Genomic DNA, 18,969 nt, shown 5'->3' on the forward strand with positions numbered 1-18,969 from the left:
GACACCCAACACGCCACATCGGGCAACATTTCCTGCTTCATAATCACTCGATAAGGATTTCATTAAGTACTCAAATATGGATCTGTTATTACTACAGTGGACCTAGAGAGTTCCTATAATATCAACAAAAAAAATTGTTATGAAGTGATTCAGTGAAAACTGTCCAATCGCTGAATAGAATTTTTTATTTTGTGGCCTATATAGTTGATGCACTCTGAAAAATGTCCATGTCACGCCATGGGCCACTTGGCAAATCGGCCCTTGCTTGCCCGCCCCAACGTGTCCGCGGTAACCCGAGTCGCGTAAGACGAGCTCACGGCCGAAACAGTAACCCTCGACAAAATGGCCGCCAGTCGCACTACTAATATTGACGGCGGCAACCGCTTCAAGGCGGGTCACGTGAGGGCGGCGTCTGACCAATGAGGGACGAGCACGCCGCGCAGTCATAATAGATGAGGACCACGATGAGTAATCAGATTACCAGCACACATGCAGACGGCAACAACAAGACATGTTGGCCCACAAAGGCCTGTTGCCGCGGTAATGGCTGGTTGGGCTGTCACCGGGGGCGGGGCCTCAGATTTACGACACGGCTGCTGTGAAAGTTTGCAAACTTCAGCCGGGAGCACATGTGCTGCAGAAACGCATACACAAACACACGCATGAACACACAGTTTGATGTGCGACGGGTGGCGAGGTAACGACGAACATTGGGTGCCATGCTGCTAACTCAAACGCTAATAAGCGAAGCCCCGCCCCTCGACAGGTCAATCATTACATCGGTATGTTAAAGTTATTTCATCACGTATTAAAAAGCCAGCAGGCTGCCCGGAGGAAACGACCTGGTCTGCCTCCTGCTCGCCATCCGCTCACTCGTTCACCCCAATGCTTCTCACGGGATAAGAAATGGACGCCATCTGACATCACAAATCAGACAACTGCCAGCCAAGGTGCCCTGACACTGCCTGATAACAACGCACACACACGCAAGCAACACTGCCCTCTAGGTTGTCTGTGTTTGTGTGTCTTTAGACATCAGTGAGTTTGCAAACCAACAATAGCCAACAAACGCTGGGCAACACAACAAGGCCAAAACCAGATGACACACACATCCAAACGCACTTACATAGTCACAAACAAACAAGTTGCTGAGTAGAAGATAGATGACAAATGAGATGGTGGATGCAAGATGGCGAGGAAAAAATGACATCATAAAAATACTCATTGACATCATCATATTACACACACACACACACGCGTGCACACACACGCACACACACTTATTAACTGAGAGGAATGCAGAATCAGGACATGAGTGGTGGGTGGGGGTGTGGGACGGATGCTTGTTTCTGTTCAAGTCCCGCCCACCTCCGAACAGAAGTTTCCAAAGCTTCTAGAATTTTCTGGAAGAATTCCAGATAGAAGGGGACAAAAGTTTGTAGTTTCAAATCAAAATATAAATCTGATATAAATTGTTCATACACTTTTTTGTTTGCAGAGTTTGTGTTCTATCTGCGTGTTCGTGGGTTTAAGCTCAATGTCCTCCATGCTCCAGTGAGGCTCATATTTTGACCTCTGGCTCACTCAGGCTACCAGTACACAAGGTCACAGAGGTCATGAAATTTGCCATGTTGTTGATGTATAACTTGGTATTTAAGCATCTGGTCTCGACTTAGTGTATACATGCTTTGCATGATACAATATATGCCATGGGGTTTTGCTCAAAATGATGTTTACATGATATAAGTATGTGCTAAATATGCCATGTGTAAAATACGATCTAGTTATGCGCTTTGTGCTATAGAAATAAAAATCTGAAAAAGTAGTCTGCCAGATTCCTTCCAAGTCAGAGCGGTTGACTGACACTCCATCCGAGCGACGTTTTGTGACCTCACGTGCGCTTTGCAAGTCAACAAGCAACAAAAACGGCGTTCATTCAGCCCGTCCTTCCCGGCAGCAGATTAGGGGATCGGGTCATCGGGACCCCGAGGGGCCGCCGGAGAGCCAAGACGAGGTTAAGCGGCTGTGAATGGCCGACACAAAAGAGGACACGTCTGACGTCAGCGTCCACAAAAGAGTCAATGAAAAGACCTAAAATATTGTGCTTGTCTTACGTGTCGCATTTACACTCACAGTGGGCCCCTCCCTCCTCCGTACCCCGCATGGGTGGCCACCAGTGGTCTGCGGCTTCTTGGGATCTCCATGGCGATGAGTAGCACTAGCGAAGGTATCTGTCTTACTGGAAACCAACTTTATTGTTGACTTTCAGGAACGCCTGACGGGGGGTGTCTGTGTGTCTTTTGGGGGAAGATGGGGCGAGGGGAGGCGGCTATGGGGGGTCGGAGGCACATCCTCATCTGTCCTGCTACATCCACGCTACACATGCCGATGCTAACATAGTAGATCAGCATTGAGTCCATCTTAAGGCTCATGTCGATATCAGTTTGCACTTTGTATTCGCTAGGAAGACAATCAGTGCACTAGTGGGACAACTCTTACTATTTTTTTTGCCACTACAAGTGCAAATTTTGGCTTACATTTAAACTTTACTCGTAAACTGCTTCACTATTTACATTACAGGGCCCAACTAGTAGATGTGGTGTGCACTTTTGCCACATCGGTTTAGAATACGGACTAAATGCTCAAAGGTCCCTCTGATTTTTTGGGGGAACTTTTGCAATCTAAAGTAGTTGGTGGGTTGTATTTTTTTACCTTTTGTTTATCCACTAAGTCACAGGAGTCAAACTCAAGTCCCGGGGGCCAGATATGGCCCAACACATCATTTTAGGTGGCCCGCAAAGACAAATTGTCCTTCGACTTTATGTGTCAATACTAAAATTACAAATTGTCTTCACTTTTAAAACAATAGCGATATTGCTAGCAATTTTTATTACCACTCAATTTTTTTAAATGATTGAACAGTTTTTACTAGTCTCTGATTTCAAAACTAGTTATTCATCACTTTGTTGTGTAGCCTATACTAAATGCAGTTGTCATAATAGCCCTCTGAAGGACACTACGGTGCGGCCCGCGATAAAAATGAGTTTGACACCTCTGCACTGATGAATGAAAACTTAAAAATACAATAATTAGGAGCGTAAACGATGGAGGTTTTTGCGCACTATGTCAAGATATTTCTTTATAATTCTTACACAGCCAAAAATCAAACAATACTATTGTAGGAATCAACATTTTTTTAAGTATGCAAGGTGGAAATGTCGATTTGCAAACGCTCATCGAACGTTCTCGTCTTTACAAGTTGTAACGTGTTTAAACTTGTTGCGCTCTGGCGCCCTCTTCTGCCACAGTGTGGAAGCACAGACTTAGGACCCCGCGGAGAAGCGACTCAACACACCGATTAGGGAAGGGACACCCTTTACATTATTTTCCCATTCGATTTACTTTAAAATCCAAATATTTACTTCTCAATATTCAATTGTAATCGCGCAAAATAAAAACGATTATTGTTTGTCAGCTGACTTGTTTTTGGTCACGTGACCACATCCGTTTCCGACTCATGTGACTTGTTTCGAGCTCGCTGGAGTAAAAACAAGCACGACAAAAAGTGAATATTTGATTTTTTGTCATCCCGTGGTTAACTTTGGACTCAAAAGAATAAGTGCGGAAGTCGGGTAAGGCGTCAAGGAGAAATCCCGTTAAAACACACAAAAATACTTTTAGGAAAGCAGTCGAGTCTTTTTGCTTGTATGTATTTATCACACCAAAGTTGACCGACTCCGGCGACTCTGGGGGTCGTTATGCGCCCCCGTCGAATTAATAGCACTTGAATAAGCCTATAAATCGTGTCTTCCTTAAACGTCTTTAAACGACTAAAAGCACTAATGACCACTTTGAAGAAGCACTTTTGGCTCGTTGCTTATCTGTCAATTTCATCGCACGCCTTTGGTGTGCACGAAGAAAAAGAAGAGCACCAAGGGGCAAAGTCTCCGTGATAAGATAGCTGCTTATGTGTCCTCTCGAGACTCCCATACGTTAGTCATCAAAGTTGACAGTTAAAGAAGGACCAGGTGATGATTTATGTGTGTACTGTAAATATATATATTTTTAGACCTCCGAGATGCCGTCCAACAAATCGGTGTCGGAGGCGCCCATCACGCAGCTGCTCAACTGCAGGATCCTCCGCGACCACCGGCTGCAGAGGTGACCGCTGCATGCACGCACGCAAGTCAACACAAATACTTGCGACATTGAGTTTTTGGCAGCAAAAATGAACACAGCCTGCACGTTGACTCCATTATAGGACTGAACGTGCTTCCCAAATCGAGCAACCAGATACGTCCATCGGTAGCAGCAGGAGGACTTTAAACTTAATCAATAAATGAACACTAAATAATAAATGACAATGCAACTCACCCCTCACTGGGAAAGGCACTCAAAAAACTGTTTACATTCATTTGACGGGTCAGAAATCTCTTGACGTCACCCCATGCTTGCTAATTGCTCAACAGCTGTCTTCACTCATGCTTGACCGCAAGGCCAAGAGACAGGAAGAGCGGCCAACATTCAAAACAAAATTTTGTCTTTTACTGATAAAACAAAATGAAAATTAGTCAATGTTGTGTCTCTAGCCTTTTAGGCTTACTGCTCAACATCACCAACTTTGTGTTTGTGTGCGTAGTGAGGACCTGTGGGTGCGCGAAGGGAAGATCCTGAATCCGGAGAAGCTCTTTTTCGATGAGCAGGCGTACGCCGACGAGCAAGTGGACTGCGGAGGTGCCATTGTGGCGCCGGGCTTCATTGATGTGCAGATCAACGGTGGCGTCCACGAGTCTTGCCGTTGGTCCTCAAGCGTGTGTGTGTGACTGATGGCAGCGGCGTGCGCTCACCTCTGCAGGAGGTTACGGGGTGGACTTCTCGCAGGCCACCGACGACATTGACGCCGGGATCTCTTTGGTGGCCCAGAAGCTTTTGGAACACGGTGTCACATCCTTTTGCCCCACCCTGGTCACGTCGCCGCCCCACATTTATCACAAGGTCACGATGGCTGCCAACAATCAGGATGGGCAAGTGCCGATCAGCCGGCAGTCATAATGACCCCCGACCCCCCTTTCAGGTCCTGCCTCAGATCAAAATCCAGAACGGCGGTCCGCACGGCGCAGGCGTCCTCGGTGAGCTCCCATTTTAGTTTGGCGACGCCAGGAAGTTTGAGTTCATATGGATTTTTTTTTTTTTTTTTTGTGGAGGGGTCCATCTCGAGGGCCCCTTCATCAGCGCCAAGAAGAAAGGCGCGCACCCCGAGCGCTACCTCCGCAGTTTCTCGTGCGGTGACGACGCCATGGCCGACCTGACGGAGGTTTACGGCGCGCTGGACAACGTTGCCATGGTAACGCTGGCTCCTGAGCTGGAGGGCAGCCGGTGGGCAGTGAGCGAGCTGTGCCAGCGGGGCGTGACCGTGTCGCTGGGACATTCGGTGGCCAACCTGACGCAAGCCGAGGAGGCTGTCGGCCACGGTGCCTCCTTCATCACGCACCTCTTCAACGCCATGCTCCCCGTACGTACACAAAGTGCCATTTATATAAAAATGATGACCTGCAAAAGTAACTTTTTGTGGTGTCGGTCCAGTTCCACCATCGGGACCCGGGCATCGTGGGCCTGCTGACCAGCGAGCATATCCCGGCAGGACGCAGCGTTTACTACGGGATGATCGCCGATGGCATCCACACCCACCCCGCCGCCCTGCGCATCGCCCACCGCGCACATCCCAAAGGTCGGCGAACATACTCGACCATTTGTTGAATTTCGACAAGATTTTTTTGGTTTGCTGAGCAAGAGATCAAGTTGGCGTCTTGCTTGCAGGTTTGGTGCTGGTGACGGACGCCATTGCGGCCATGGGCCTCCCGCCGGGTCGCCACACGCTGGGCCAGCAGGACGTGGAGATCTGCGGCCTGCACGTCTATGTGGCCGGTGAGCACTCGAAACCACGGCACCACACAGTTGCAAACCATTTCTGTGGCAACCAGTTTTTATAATCAACTAATCAAAATTAGTTTTTTGATGAACAAACACCGAACAAGAAACAAGTCAAATGACTGTTGGATTTGCTTTTCTCTTTGTCAATATGTTGCTGGAATGTTTGGCAGAACACTTGAGCTACAACTTTCCACTTCCAAAGCGCTTGAAGTGTTTGAGTCTCTGGGTGCCCTGTTGACTTTATTTTGGATGTTCTTGGGCTTGCAGGCACGCAGACACTGAGCGGCAGCATTGCCACCATGGACATGTGTGTCAGACACTTCAGACACGCCACCGGTGAGCAAACACACACACAGACATGAATGAAGGGAGGAGGGGGGAAGGAAGGAAGGAAAGAAGGAAGGAAGGGAAGGTGACCAAGTTGTGTGTTGCTTAGGCTGCTGTGTGGAAGACGCCTTGGAAGCGGCTTCGCTGCATCCCGCACAACTTTTGGGAATCAGCCAGCATAAAGGAACTCTCGACTTCGGATCGCACGCAGGTCACTTTGCTTTTGTGTCCGTTTTCAGGTTGTCAACATGCAAAACACAGCAAAAAAATTATTTTTGGAAAAAATATGAAATTGATTTATAGATTGGTCTTCAGAATTTTTTTAAGAGTTTCTGAGTTTTATTTTGTTGATGTTTGATTTCTAATTACTTTGCAGACTTTGTGCTGCTGGATGATGAACTCAATGTGAAGGCCACGTTCATTTCCGGACAGCAAGTGTGGAGGGAAACCACTGAAGAAGAACAACCACAGACTTGAAAAGCAACACAAACATCCTTTGCATTGCATTCTGGAATGTCTTCCTTTCTAGCCCCCCCAACCTTCCTCTGCGATTTTGACTGACACCTGTGCGGCCAATTCTGAAGCAATTATCTGATGACGTGTAATGAACCACTTGTGAACTAAATTGTTTGTGGGTCAACTCACCCAAGTGGCGCTTCATGGTGGAGTTTTACTTGCTGCGAGGATGCGCCACGCCCGCTGGCACATCAACCAGAACCAGTAGATCTGCAGGGGCCAAAGAAGCCCCGCCCCCAGGGTGCATGGCCACGGGGCCCCCAGGACCGCCTGATGGACGGGGATGGACGCGTACCTGAGAAGCAAAACAAGTAGACAATAATAGGGCTGAAACCATTCATCAATCTTTGTGCCTGTTTCTGTGTCTGTCATGCTTACTGATTCAGTAAGCTGCAGTAACATTAGTCATTCTTCGCAGAGGATGAAGAATATCTGAGTATTATGATAAGCAGACTTTTTTTAAGGGTAAGTCAGTAAGTAAGTTTCAATGTACTGTACAAGGTGGCATATTTGTTTTCTTTTTTGTTTTTGAATAAAATTCAACCGGGACAATCCCTGAAGAGCTTTATTATTTTTGGGACGCTGACAAATGATTGGTTGTGTGTTGATGACCTCACCTGCTGTAGACCAGGTACAAATACGGAAAGAGTGCCACACGGCAACCCAAGAAGACCAAGAGCGTCAGTGCGCCGTTCACTTTAAACGCCAGCGTGTCGGCGCGCTTCAACTGCAAACGTCGCAAGAAGATGCCTGTCAATCATCACACACACACACACACACACACACACACACACACACACACACACACACATGCTTACCTGTATGAGCACTTTGGCGAGACACACAAATGGGGTGCTTAGCTCAGCAAGAAACAAAACACCCTGGAAGTAATCGCCTTTGCCCTGCCTCCACACCTGCCACACACACACAGGGAGCTGATGATGTCAGCACTAAGGGGGCGGGGCTTGTGTGTTGCCATAGTTACCAGTGAGGCAGGCAAACAGAAGACCACCATGAAGATGTGATGCAACACCATCAAATACTCTCGCCGCACATAGCCCAAGATGGCCGCCTGCCGCGCACCGCCATCGGCCTCGTGACCCTTGACTCTCCGCCTGTGCCAGTCGCACAGGAACATGGCGTACACGTCGTAGACAAAGTAGGGCGCGGCGAACATGATGTAGGTGTCCGTCAACCAGTGCCTGAGGGAACGCAGATTGGAACTCGAGCCTTTCAACTGTAAGGCGGCCACACGATGCACTCGCCAACTTATTTGCCAAACAAACGCATGGGAGGTCAAAGGGGAGGCACCAAACTGGCCCTGCCTCTTTTCCACTGCAATCTCCGGGATTAGCAAGAGACGCAAATAGATTGGCAGAGATTACACCAGCAGAGGCTGCAACAAACACAAGCAGTGGTATGAAGGAGGGTAGCCGGACGAGAACCTCATGCTGCTACACCCTCATCGATGCTGTTTCACCAACTTCGCACTCCTTCACCCTCACCTGTCATGCAGGAGGTCGCTCCGGCACGCCGAGGCAATGACGCATCCCGCCGCCACTGCCATGACGGCCTGGACGGATGACACAGAACTGAGGACGACAAGAGCGATCGTGATGTCATCACTCGTGATCGTTTGCTCCTTCCCATTAATCACTAATTAAATTGAATTGTGGGCTGACTCTGAGATTGGTCTAAAAACAATGAGTTTACCTTCACTCCATTTTATGATTCAAACCACATGATCAGATTATCTGTACTTAAGAGTGCGAGTAATTTTGCCACCTGTATGCGTGTGTGTGTGTGTGTGTTCTAACCGTGCTGACACGATGACGGCGTCAGCCTGGCTCCATCCCATCAGGATCCTCAGAGAACAACTTGACAGCAGGAAAATTCCCGGGAAGAAAAGCAGCCCTGCGACCATGAGGCCCCACATGTCTGCATGTCGCGATCAGGTGAGCCTGTCTGTGGGTGACCACCTGTCAAGACCGCAGGGGGGGAGGGATGGGGGTAATCCGACTCAGCCAATCAGAGAGCTGCCGTCCGTGTGACAAATCAGTGCTGCATTTGCATGGATTTGCATGAAGCAACTCACGCGGGCCAACCAGCTCTCAACTTGAGGATTTGTTGACTCTTCCAAGCTCCAAGTAGTACTTGTTGGTTGCTCAAAGAAAAAGTCAAACGTTGTCTGTCCAGTGTCATTTTTATTGATCATCACTCTCTACGTTAACTTCAAGTATTTGTCAAAAAACGGGGAAAACAAGTCAGCTAAAACACTTCAAACATGAGCGCCATACTGAATCAATACCAGTAAACAACCGTGAGAGCCGAGCGGCGAAGTCCAAAAAAGTTCCACCAAGTTCCTCAAACAAACTAATGCTAACCAGTTAAAAATACACTTAAGAATGACTTCAAAAGATACGCAGCCACACACATGATTTGGGGGAGGGGGAGACTAAAGAGATGGTGGCCATCAAATTAATCTAACATGCTAACTTGTGGCCACAAATACAGTGGGGCAAAAAAGTATTTAGTCAGCCACCAATTGTGCAAGTTCTCCCATCTGAAAGATGAGAGATGGCTGTAATTTTCATCATAGGTATACTTCAATGATGAGAGACAAAAATTGAAAAGAAAATCACATTGTCTGATTTTTAAAGAATTTATTTGCAAATTATGGTGGAAAATAAGCATTTGGTCAATAATAGCCTCGATCTGGGGCTCCACGCAAGATCTCACCCCGTGGGGTCAAATTGATCACAAGAACCGTGAACAAAAATCCCAGAAAAACACGGAAGGACCGAGTGAATGACCTGCAGAGAGCTAGGACCAAAGTAACAAATAAAAACATATTTTCCACCATAATCTGCAAATAAATTTTTTAAAAATCAGACAATGTGATTTTCTGGATTTTTTCTTAAAATTTTGTCTCTCATAGTTGAAGTGTACCTATGATGAAAATTACAGGAATCTCTCATGTTTCAAGTCGGATAACTTGCACAATTGGTGGCTGACTAAATACTTTTTTCTCCCCCACTGTATGTCATTTGTTGCATATTAAGCAACCTTCTGCAGAAAAGTCAAGTTGCAGTTTCTTGCAATGGTACACTCCATTTGCTTTGTGACCACAGTTGAGTATTTTGTTATGCCCGCGTTATGACCACGAATGATTATATTGTGGTCACAAAATCGGTACGTGGTAGTCAGAGTTGAGTCTATCTTCACTTCACTGGTTTCTTTTATATCAAACAAATTATTTTAGGTGCATTACCTGACATGTTTCGGCGGTTTCTTCCGCCTTCATCAGAGTCTATCTTTCTTCACTTTTTGTGGCCACAATTTAGCATTTCATGCACACCTTACAAATATATTGGCCACAACATTTTTAGAATTACATATCGAGTCTGGGGAGCTACAAAGAGGGGTTACTGTCCATCTTTTCTTACCCCGAAAACAACCTGACACTTTAATTTTGTCGCATTCTTTTATACACACGGTTTTGGTTGGGAGGAATGGTGCCGTCGTGATGGCTGTGGGGGGGTCGTCACGTTCAGGCGCCATCATGGCGGCCAATTCTTACGCAATAACTTATAACACACACACACATCAGTTGTGTGAACACACATTGCACTTCCTGTCCTAAAAACAAAAGACATAAGAGGAATGAAAGTCCAACGGTTTCCCAGCATGCTCTGCTGCCGAGCGTGAGGAGTGTGTGAACACCGAGGAGGGGGGCGCTACACGACACCCTGCTACATGGAGCGTGTGGAATGCTAAAGCCAACAAAAATCAACATTTCTACTCACAAAACCTTTTTTTCCTTTTCAGCAGCAGTAGCTATTTTTTTCCTGTCCTCAGCACGCGGGGAGCCGCCGCAGTGGGCGGAGCCTGTCGCCGCCACTCGCTTTTGTTCACGTGCAGGGAAAGTGGACATCAAGGTTGGTTGAGGCAGCGAAGAGGAGGAGGAGGAGGAAGAGTAAGAGGAAGGAAAGGCCGCTCATCTCTCCTCCTTGCGGGACACCTTGGACGAGTGCCAGGCGGTGGACCTGAGGACCACAAAGCTGCAGGTTAGACGGGCGGTCACATTGATGTTGGAAAACAATGACTGACATATTTGCCGACTAAAACAGTAACTCATAATAAATTCATGTTTGGAAAGAGAGCATTGATGAACCATCCATCCATCCATTTTCTGAACCGCTTAGTCCCCACGGGGGTCGCGGGCGTGCTGGAGCCTATCCCAGCCGTCATCGGGCAGTAGGCGGGGGACACCCTGAACTGGTTGCCAGCCAATCGCAGGGCACACAGAGACAGACAACCAATCGCACTCACACTCACACCTAGGGACAATTTGGAGTCTTCAATCGGCCTACCAAGCATGTTTTTGGAATGTGGGAGGAAACCGGAGTGTCCCCGGAGAAAACCCACACGGGCGCGGGGAGAACATGCAAACTCCACACAGGGAGGGCCGGAGGTGGAATCGAACCCGCACCAATGATTGTAAAATGGTTGATTGCAGCCCTTTTGAAGAATGTGATGATGATACATGGGTGCAGTGCTGACCTGATGAAGGTCTTGAAGGCGGCGCTCTGAGGGTTGATGCACAACGGGACTCGCTTGCCTTGCTGGTGCTCCGTGACAAAGCGATGGATCAGTTCTGAGGAGGACAAGCAGCAAAACCGCTTGGAAAAATCGACTATTTTTTGGACCTTTTCCAAGCGGCTGCTTGGGTTTCAACAAGGACAATATTTCTAACAAGTGAAAGCCAAACTGCATGTGACCAATTGGAGGGGGGGGCAGGAGGGGTGTGGTACCTTTGCCTTGCCACACGGACAGCAGGCTGCTCTCATAGCTGTGGCTGAAGGGCCGCTCAGCGGCCGGTTCGAAGTCTCGGGTGTAGACGCGCCCGCTGGGCACCGAGTAGCAGCACTGGCACATACACGTGTGGTAGCGCAGGCGGCCCTCGTCCAGGTACGGGTGTGACAGCGCGTCGCCGCCGGAGATCCGCTTAGCCTGTCGGAACATTGGGGTCAACGGCGGCCATAACGTGACCGACCGACAAGACGCGGACTTCCTCAATTTACCGGATCAAAAACCAGCATACGACACAGGAGGTGCACCGCCTCGTGGGTGGCGCCGTCTGATAACATGTACAACACCGACAGCGACGGCTGAAAAGGCACACACGTACCGTTATCAGCTGATCAATAATAAAGATGACAAAATGTGAGAGCACTAGGTGGGGGGGTGTAAAGGTGACATACGGGTTTATGCGGGCCGCGCAGGATATGAGCCCGGGCGCCCTCGCAGGCTGACGCCAGGGCAGACAGAGGCGGCGTTCCCAGCAGGTCCGTAATCAGGTCCAGCTGAAGAGTTACACACGTTATCAAAGCAAGCTTTGAGTTGTGATAGGGTCCAACATGATTGTGACATTCCAATTGTGGGCGCTCACCTGCTGGATGGGACTCTGTGCCTGAAAGAGGATGCGGCGGCCCAGCAGCTCGGCAAAGATGCACCCCACCGACCACACGTCGATGGCCGAACCGTAATGGCGGCAGCCCATCAGCACCTCGGGGGCTCGGTAGTACTGCGTCACCACTTCCTGGGTCATGTGACGTGACGGGTCCGGCTCCTCTACGCGTGCCAGACCAAAGTCGCAAATCTGATGAAACCAAGATGAAGAAACGGGCCTCTGAGTCACGGGAGTTGGATGATTCACAATACAGTCGTAGCTTTACAAATCTTTGTGACACCCTTTGAGATTCTTGGGATTTTGGGACTGACTGAATCATTCCTCCATTCTGTAAATTTCATTGACACAAGCGACCGACGGACCTTGAGCAGGCAGTTACTGTTGACCAGGAGATTCCCGGGTTTGATGTCGCGATGCAGAATGCCGGCAGAGTGGAGATACTTGAGGCCTGCGCACAGCAGCCGCACATCAGCCAAAGGCCACAACAAAGGCCAAAGGGGTCTAACAGGCACTCACCTCGCAGGATCTGGTAGAGGAAGACCTTGATGTGGTCGCTGGTGAGCGGCTGAGGGGACACGATGACCTTGTGAAGGTCACTCTGCATCAGTTCTGTGATCACATAGCTGTGCTTCCTGTCAAGGCCTAACAAGACTCACTAACGAGGCAAAATGACCTATGACCCAAGTTCACCTAAAATGTAACCTTTCAATGTGATGAGTGAAGGAGGAGCGTGAAAAAGGATACATCTCCTCAAAACAGTCGATCTGCGGCGGCTGTAAAATATCCAAGGCCGACAGCACCTGAAACACAACCGTGACCACCGGTGAGGTCATGTGCGATGTCATCGTTACAAAAGCAAGAGCATGCCTTACGTTATCATGTTTGAAAAAGCACAGCATGCGCAGCTCTCGGAAGACGCGCTTGCACGACACCAGGTTCTGGAAGACGTTGGGCATCTTCTTCAGCGCCACTTTCCGGCCGTCTCGAGGGTCCGTCACTGACCTGCCACACCACAACCCTCAGACTGGCTGAATGTAAACAAGCCACTGCAGCTGTGTTACAACCACTAAGTTCATTTGTTGCTAATCAGGAGTGGCCAGAAATGACGATTACCATAGTTAGTCAATAAAACAGCCCTTCAAAAGGTAAGCATGCAAACATGCAAGCAGTGTCTGTGAAAATGGACTCAATCGTGTCTGTCTGAAGCCACGCCTCCTTACCAGACCACACCAAAGGCTCCGTATCCGATGGGCCGATCGGGCTCCATCTCGGCCGGGCTGGGCACTTCGCTGGCCGGGTTGCTGTACGGCTGTGGCACAGCGGCCCCCCCGCCAGCGCCGCCCCCCAGGGCGGTTGGGTGCCGGGGTGTCCCTGCTGGAACAGCGGGAGGCCCGCTGACACACGGTGTGGCGCTGAGAGCGGCCGAGGGGGCACCGCAAGACGAGTTAACGTAGAAGTACTTGTGGGCCAAGTCGGAGCCAGAAAACAGGTCACCACAAAGCGTCTGGCGGCCTGCGCCGTGGAAGGCCATCCTTAGGGCTTCCCCTATGCCTCCTCTTGCGCCTCCTGCTGGCTGGCTAGACGCGGAGGGATCGCAGCTGCAAACTTCACATGACCCACGACCTCCGCCAAGGCGCCACTGAGGACACGGCTTACATTAAATCACACTAAAAATCGAGCAGTGTGTTTGATGTCTTTTAAAACGAACTCTTTGATCAACGGAAGCCACGTGAGCTCAACTCTGCTAGCACTGAACATCAGAGTCAAAATAGGAGAATGTAGAATTTTAAATTGGCATGAAATAATAGTCTATATGCTGAGTTACTCAGGGAGGTAGCTGTGTAAATAAGAAGCTAACACTTGCTGGGTTACTATGAGATAACAGCAAAAACAAAATACAGACTAGCCAAGTTACCCATATTGCAAAGGAAATTACATTTAACTAAGTTCCTATGAGCTAGAAAAAAGCCTTTAAACTATTACGGATTACTTATCCGAGTTGCTAACGAGTTAACATTTAGCCGAGTTTCTATTTAAGCAAAAAAAGATGTAAAACTCTGCTAGCACCGCGTAACTAAGTTAACTGTTAGCCGTTTTGCTAAGAAGCTAACATTTAGCTGGGTTGCTGTGAGCTAAGAAAAATACACAATATATGAAAACAAAACTATGTTAGCAGATAGCCGTGCTCCCAATGAGCTAACAATTAGCTGGGTTCTAATCAGCTACCTCAAAAATAAAAACAATAACAAAAAACAAGCTCTGAGTTAGCAATTAGCCGTGTTGCTATGCAGTTGCTGGACTAAGCGGCGATGACCCACATCTCTCGGCGACACTGACCTACATACTCGGCAAAAAAATAATAAAATAATAACACGCCAACCCCGAACAAGTTGCTGTCAACTCTGCGCGCACACGAAGGGCCGCTCAACGCAGACGCGACAACACACGTCAAGAGTTGGACGGGGTCGAAAAGGCGACTAAAAGAAGAGTTTGCAAACGGTGATGCTGATAGCCGAGAGAGAAGCTAGCCCGGCTAGCTTCTCCAAGCTCGGCATTGGAAGGAGCGTCCAGACGAGAAAGGGCCTCCAAATTGTCGGACAATTTATCCCAAAAGCTCCGTCAAGTGAAGAAAACGAGTCAAGGCGGCAACAGTCTGCGTAAGCCTGGTTCTCCGTTGCTCCAGCCCGCTGATAGCTGGCGAGCGACGACGACGACGATGATGATGATGAGGAACCCGAGAGGGGGGAGGGGGAGGCGCCTGCAGTCGGTCAGGTGCACGGGCGAGAGCGATGCTAACGTTAGCTTAGCACAAGAACGACGCACAAAGTTCACTTTAGTGCATTTAATACACTCAAAAGATCATCAATATTCACGAGCACGGAAAAGGATTACAGTTCTAGATGGAAGGACATCCGAGCCATTTGAGTTCCCATTTCAGTGTAAAATTGTTTTTCTGTATTCGAATTTTTGAAAATGTTTAATTTTCTTGACATTTTAAATTAATTTTTAGAAGTTTTGGGGAGATTAACAGCATAGAGACATTTTGTACATGCAATTTTTTTTTTTACCTTGGATTCTTGAGCTTTTTAAATAGAATGTCTGGAGATTACAAGCAAATTCCATGTGAAAATTTTCAATTGAAAGTGGGATGGCACAGATGTACTTCCATCATCGCTGCACCACTGCAGGTTTGGGGGGGCTACAAAGTACAGTACACATGAAATTCATCATTGAGCACATTCAACGGTATACAAAAAGTGCACGCACGCACGCTAACCACACACATGCAGGCGTCACTGAAGAATCTCAGTCGCATCACACACACATACATGACAATTCATGGAATGTTTTAAGGATTAAAAACTGGAGTTTGTACAAAGTCTGGAGAGTCATTTTAACCGCCTTCATTGCCTCAGTCTTCCTGGCTGCGCGTTGGCGGCAGATTTTGATGTAATGTAAAGATGTCATCAAAAGCCCCCCACCTCCATCCCACTCAGCCAAGCACAATGAGGCCAAGACATCTTGGTCCCAAGGAACAATGAAGTTGACAGCATCTTGTTGCCGGGCAACAATGTTGAAGTGAGTTGACGAGCTTTGTGTAGTGTCTTGCTGCATTACTGTTGACTCAAATATTATAGTATAATAATCCTGATTCTCAAGACTCTCAAAGAGTTCTTGGCCTCATGGCACTCAGACTTCAAGTTCCCAACAGTTTGTTATGATGACATCATGGAGATGTCATCGTGATATCATAAGTTCCTCAAAAGCTGCCCCGCGTGTGCTAGCTGTGCGTCTGCGCGCTGATGCTGGAGCAGTCAGTCACCAGCAGGCCCACGGCGCCGCCCCCGTCGGGTGGGGCATCGCCCGCTGGGCCGGCCGGGTCAGGCTCGGCCTGGCTGGCGTGCGTGCCCATGTGGCCCTGCAGCTGGGTGGTGGTCTTGCACTGCACGCCGCATAGTTGGCACAGCAGCACCCCGCCAGGCCCCGTGCCGCCGAAGCCACCACCGCTTTCCTTCCATTCCTGGCCGTGGTGCTTCTGCGCGTGGACCCGCAAGTACGTCAGCGTGGTAAAGCCTGAAAAGCACAAGCGGCACGCCGTCAGAGCCACCAGGTGACTCGTCATTTCTACTGCAAAATTATCTTGCATGTGTGTTCTTACTGCGGTTGCAAAGGTGGCAGGCGTGGTGTTGCGATTGGTTGTGGACTCTCATGTGGTCGGTGATGTATGCCGCTGACAGGAGCTTCCCACAAATGTGACAAGGCACCTTCTCCTCGTGGCGAATCAGGTGCGCCCGCAGGCGGTCCCGCGTGGCGAACGCGGATGTGCACGTCTGCGGGCGATCACAAGGTGACGAAGGGATCGAGTCGGGTGGCGGCGGTGGGTTGTTACCGTGCACTTGAAGGGTCTCTCAGTGGAATGCACCTGACGCACATGACTGTTGAGGTGGTCCGGCCTGGAAGAAAACAACTGCGTGAATGGTCAGGCCAGGAGGACGACTGCGGCCCATCTCAGCCAATCTGAAGGTGAGATCCAAGGCCGGAAGCGGCGTACCGCGAGAAGGCCTTGGCGCAGTGCGGGCAAACGTAAGGCTTCTCCACGCCGCCTTGGTGCGAGCGCACGTGGTAGCTCATGCGGTCTTTCCTCTTGAAGCGCTGCTGGCAGACCGGACACGAGTATGGCTTCTCGTCCGAGTGCGACAGCCGGTGGCGGTTCAGGTGGTAGACGTCGCGGAAGGCCTTGCCGCACGCTTCGCACGCATGGTTCTTTCGCACTTGGTTGGCGGCGACGCCGGAATTGGCGGGTGCGGCGGCGGTGGCCGGTCTGGGATTCTGCCGGGCAAAAGTCAAAAGTTGACTTCTGTATTTCACACCTCAAACTTATCAAATCCTCACCTGCTCAGCGGCGGCTCCCACCACCAGCAGCGCCGTCGACGGGATGGGCTGTGGTGGCGGCTGCATCGCCATGGCGACAGTCACCGGGGCGACAGACACTGTCACCTGCTGGCCCGGTCGAGGGAGGGCGTCCGAGGCATCGGGAGCGGTGGTCTCCGTTGGCAGGGCGAGCTGAAGGAGCGAGAGGGGGATGCTCTGCTTGGGGGGCGCTTTGGCAGCCTCATCCTTTTCACGGGCAGCGCGATCCTTCATCTTGATGCCCGTGTGCACCGACTGATGGCGCCGCAGGTTGTAGCTGTTCTTGAACTCCTTGTTACAAGTGGCGCAGATGTGGGCGGGGCGCGGCGCTTTGGGCGGCGTGGTTTTCACTGTAGGGAGGGGGCGTTAACATTACATTCAGCATTACATGTTAGCATTTAGCTAACTGACTGACTCTGAGGCCCTCACCAGGAAGTGGCTCCTCGCTGAGGGCGGCCGTGTCCACGGTGGACGGCGGCGCCACCAGGTGCTCGGCCAACGGACTTTGGGCGGAGCCGCTCAGCTCGGGGAGGAGCTCCGCCTGCAGGGGCGCCTCCTGCTGGCCTGGAGTTGACGTCGTCTGTCACCAAGTGGAAGCAGACAAATTGACAGATGTAGAGGTGCAATATTTAATCAACAACACTTGGCCTTCTTTATTTTCAGACACGATCATCGAAAAGTAGTATATTTAAGTAACTTGACACATTTTAATGTAAAACTTAAAATATCCACCATGAAGTGATTTGCAGAGTGCATAATGTTTAGAACAATTTGCTGTCTGAACTCCATGTAAACCTTTATTTTCAGGTGGTTAGCTCTGCACTACAATGCACATAAATACATGTTATGTTGTGCACTTCGTAAGAGGTTTACTACCCCCCCCCCCCACCCTCCTGATACCTGGATGCAGAGGGCGGCTGGGGGTGGGGTCAAACCCTGACCCACGTGTGACCCCCCCCCCTCTCAAGTGTAAAGTGAAACAAAGCGCTTGTCTCTCACCTGAAAGAGGAAATTGCTCCACGAAGTGTCCATGCTGCTCAACGGTCAGTCAGCAAGCGGCAGGCCGCCTGGAAGCTCCGTCGGCCGGGGAGCAAACCAACAAACGCACGCTCGCTGCTCAGTCGCTCAAAAATGACAGATTGTCAAAACAATCGTGCACCACTGGACGGCGTTTGCCAAAATCGCACTTCCTGTTCCTTCAGGACTATTTTGCCACAAACCAGATGCATTTAGATGCGCAAAAAAACCGCAGGATGTCTTTCCAGCTCCAATTGTACCTTTTGTGCAATTTGTGTATGTCTACTGTCCTAAAATGTTGCATGCAAAGTAGCGACGAAGTGATGATGAGGAAGATGAAGATGATCACAAATGATGGAAACGCTGGCAAACATTTATTCGCGATAGCTCCAGATGAGGCCTTTGCGCGGGATCCAAGCCTCAGCCTCGCGTAGTGCTCCTCCCCCGACTAGGACGCTGCCGATCGGCCGCCGTCCCTGGCTCCGCCTCGGTGTTTGAATGGACGGGGTGACATCTTTTCTCTTTTTTTCCTCTCCCTCCCTCCCTCGCTGTCCTTCCTCCTTTCCCTTTTTTTTAAATGTCGTCTTGTCCCGCTGCGTCGTTTGTGCATTAAAGGGAAAGTACTGCCTCACGGTTGTCTTGTCGTCTCTTGACGAATAAAGGCCGACATTCGGCAGAGGCAAAACCACGACACCCCTGGCCGCCGCATCTGCACTCCTGCTCCCACCAGCCGCTGCCGTTTTGTGTCTGTCGACTTAAATCACGCATCACGTGATCCAAACATCATCCACACA

General features: G+C 49.6%; 4 protein-coding genes across 9 annotated transcripts; 1 reads left to right on the forward strand and 3 right to left on the reverse strand.

Moving 5' to 3' along the window:
- The first annotated feature begins 3,493 nt into the window (after nucleotides 1–3,493).
- On the forward strand, nucleotides 3,494–7,328 carry amdhd2 (amidohydrolase domain containing 2). Of its 3 annotated transcripts, none has more exons than XM_088357745.1 (11): nucleotides 3,494–3,632; nucleotides 4,070–4,161; nucleotides 4,640–4,776; nucleotides 4,856–4,995; nucleotides 5,075–5,129; nucleotides 5,205–5,512; nucleotides 5,584–5,728; nucleotides 5,818–5,925; nucleotides 6,199–6,267; nucleotides 6,368–6,469; nucleotides 6,635–7,328. In XM_088357745.1, the coding sequence occupies exons 2-11, from the start codon at nucleotides 4,079–4,081 to the stop codon at nucleotides 6,733–6,735; spliced, it is 1,248 nt and encodes a 415-aa protein (XP_088213871.1). In that variant the 5' UTR covers nucleotides 3,494–3,632; nucleotides 4,070–4,078; the 3' UTR covers nucleotides 6,736–7,328. The 3 variants fall into 3 exon arrangements, with proteins under 3 accessions (XP_088213871.1, XP_088213873.1, XP_088213872.1); XM_088357747.1 differs by having other exon boundaries at nucleotides 4,640–4,734; XM_088357746.1 differs by having other exon boundaries at nucleotides 3,502–3,565.
- On the reverse strand, nucleotides 6,048–8,906 carry LOC148383865 (ceramide synthase-like). Of its 4 annotated transcripts, XM_088357758.1 has the most exons (8): nucleotides 8,870–8,906; nucleotides 8,592–8,753; nucleotides 8,280–8,366; nucleotides 7,760–7,976; nucleotides 7,593–7,688; nucleotides 7,392–7,501; nucleotides 6,904–7,069; nucleotides 6,048–6,478 (listed from the first exon to the last, which is right to left on the reverse strand). In XM_088357758.1, exons 2-7 carry the CDS (start codon nucleotides 8,708–8,710, stop codon nucleotides 6,916–6,918), a joined length of 783 nt encoding a protein of 260 aa, XP_088213884.1. In that variant the 5' UTR covers nucleotides 8,711–8,753; nucleotides 8,870–8,906; the 3' UTR covers nucleotides 6,048–6,478; nucleotides 6,904–6,915. The 4 variants fall into 4 exon arrangements, with proteins under 4 accessions (XP_088213884.1, XP_088213883.1, XP_088213887.1 ...); XM_088357757.1 differs by lacking the exon at nucleotides 8,870–8,906 and having other exon boundaries at nucleotides 8,592–8,849; XM_088357761.1 differs by lacking the exon at nucleotides 8,870–8,906 and having other exon boundaries at nucleotides 7,760–8,170; nucleotides 8,592–8,653.
- Nucleotides 8,907–8,958: 52 nt separating this feature from the next.
- On the reverse strand, nucleotides 8,959–14,975 carry nlk1 (nemo-like kinase, type 1). The gene is made up of 11 exons (XM_088357743.1): nucleotides 13,468–14,975; nucleotides 13,120–13,249; nucleotides 12,992–13,047; nucleotides 12,764–12,870; nucleotides 12,610–12,695; nucleotides 12,227–12,436; nucleotides 12,039–12,140; nucleotides 11,859–11,945; nucleotides 11,589–11,787; nucleotides 11,338–11,431; nucleotides 8,959–10,820 (listed from the first exon to the last, which is right to left on the reverse strand). The coding sequence occupies exons 1-11, from the start codon at nucleotides 13,776–13,778 to the stop codon at nucleotides 10,772–10,774; spliced, it is 1,431 nt and encodes a 476-aa protein (XP_088213869.1). The 5' UTR covers nucleotides 13,779–14,975; the 3' UTR covers nucleotides 8,959–10,771.
- A 99-nt stretch (nucleotides 14,976–15,074) lies between these two features.
- maza (MYC-associated zinc finger protein a (purine-binding transcription factor)) lies at nucleotides 15,075–18,948 on the reverse strand. The gene is made up of 7 exons (XM_088357744.1): nucleotides 18,158–18,948; nucleotides 17,588–17,738; nucleotides 17,141–17,508; nucleotides 16,800–17,077; nucleotides 16,638–16,701; nucleotides 16,407–16,578; nucleotides 15,075–16,321 (listed from the first exon to the last, which is right to left on the reverse strand). The coding sequence occupies exons 1-7, from the start codon at nucleotides 18,188–18,190 to the stop codon at nucleotides 16,029–16,031; spliced, it is 1,359 nt and encodes a 452-aa protein (XP_088213870.1). The 5' UTR covers nucleotides 18,191–18,948; the 3' UTR covers nucleotides 15,075–16,028.
- Nucleotides 18,949–18,969: the final 21 nt, after the last annotated feature.

The sequence above is a fragment of the Syngnathus floridae genome, chromosome 17 (assembly GCF_059516105.1).
Source record: "Syngnathus floridae isolate MCC-2025c chromosome 17, RoL_Sflo_1.0, whole genome shotgun sequence".
NCBI classification, from domain to species: domain Eukaryota; kingdom Metazoa; phylum Chordata; class Actinopteri; order Syngnathiformes; family Syngnathidae; genus Syngnathus; species Syngnathus floridae.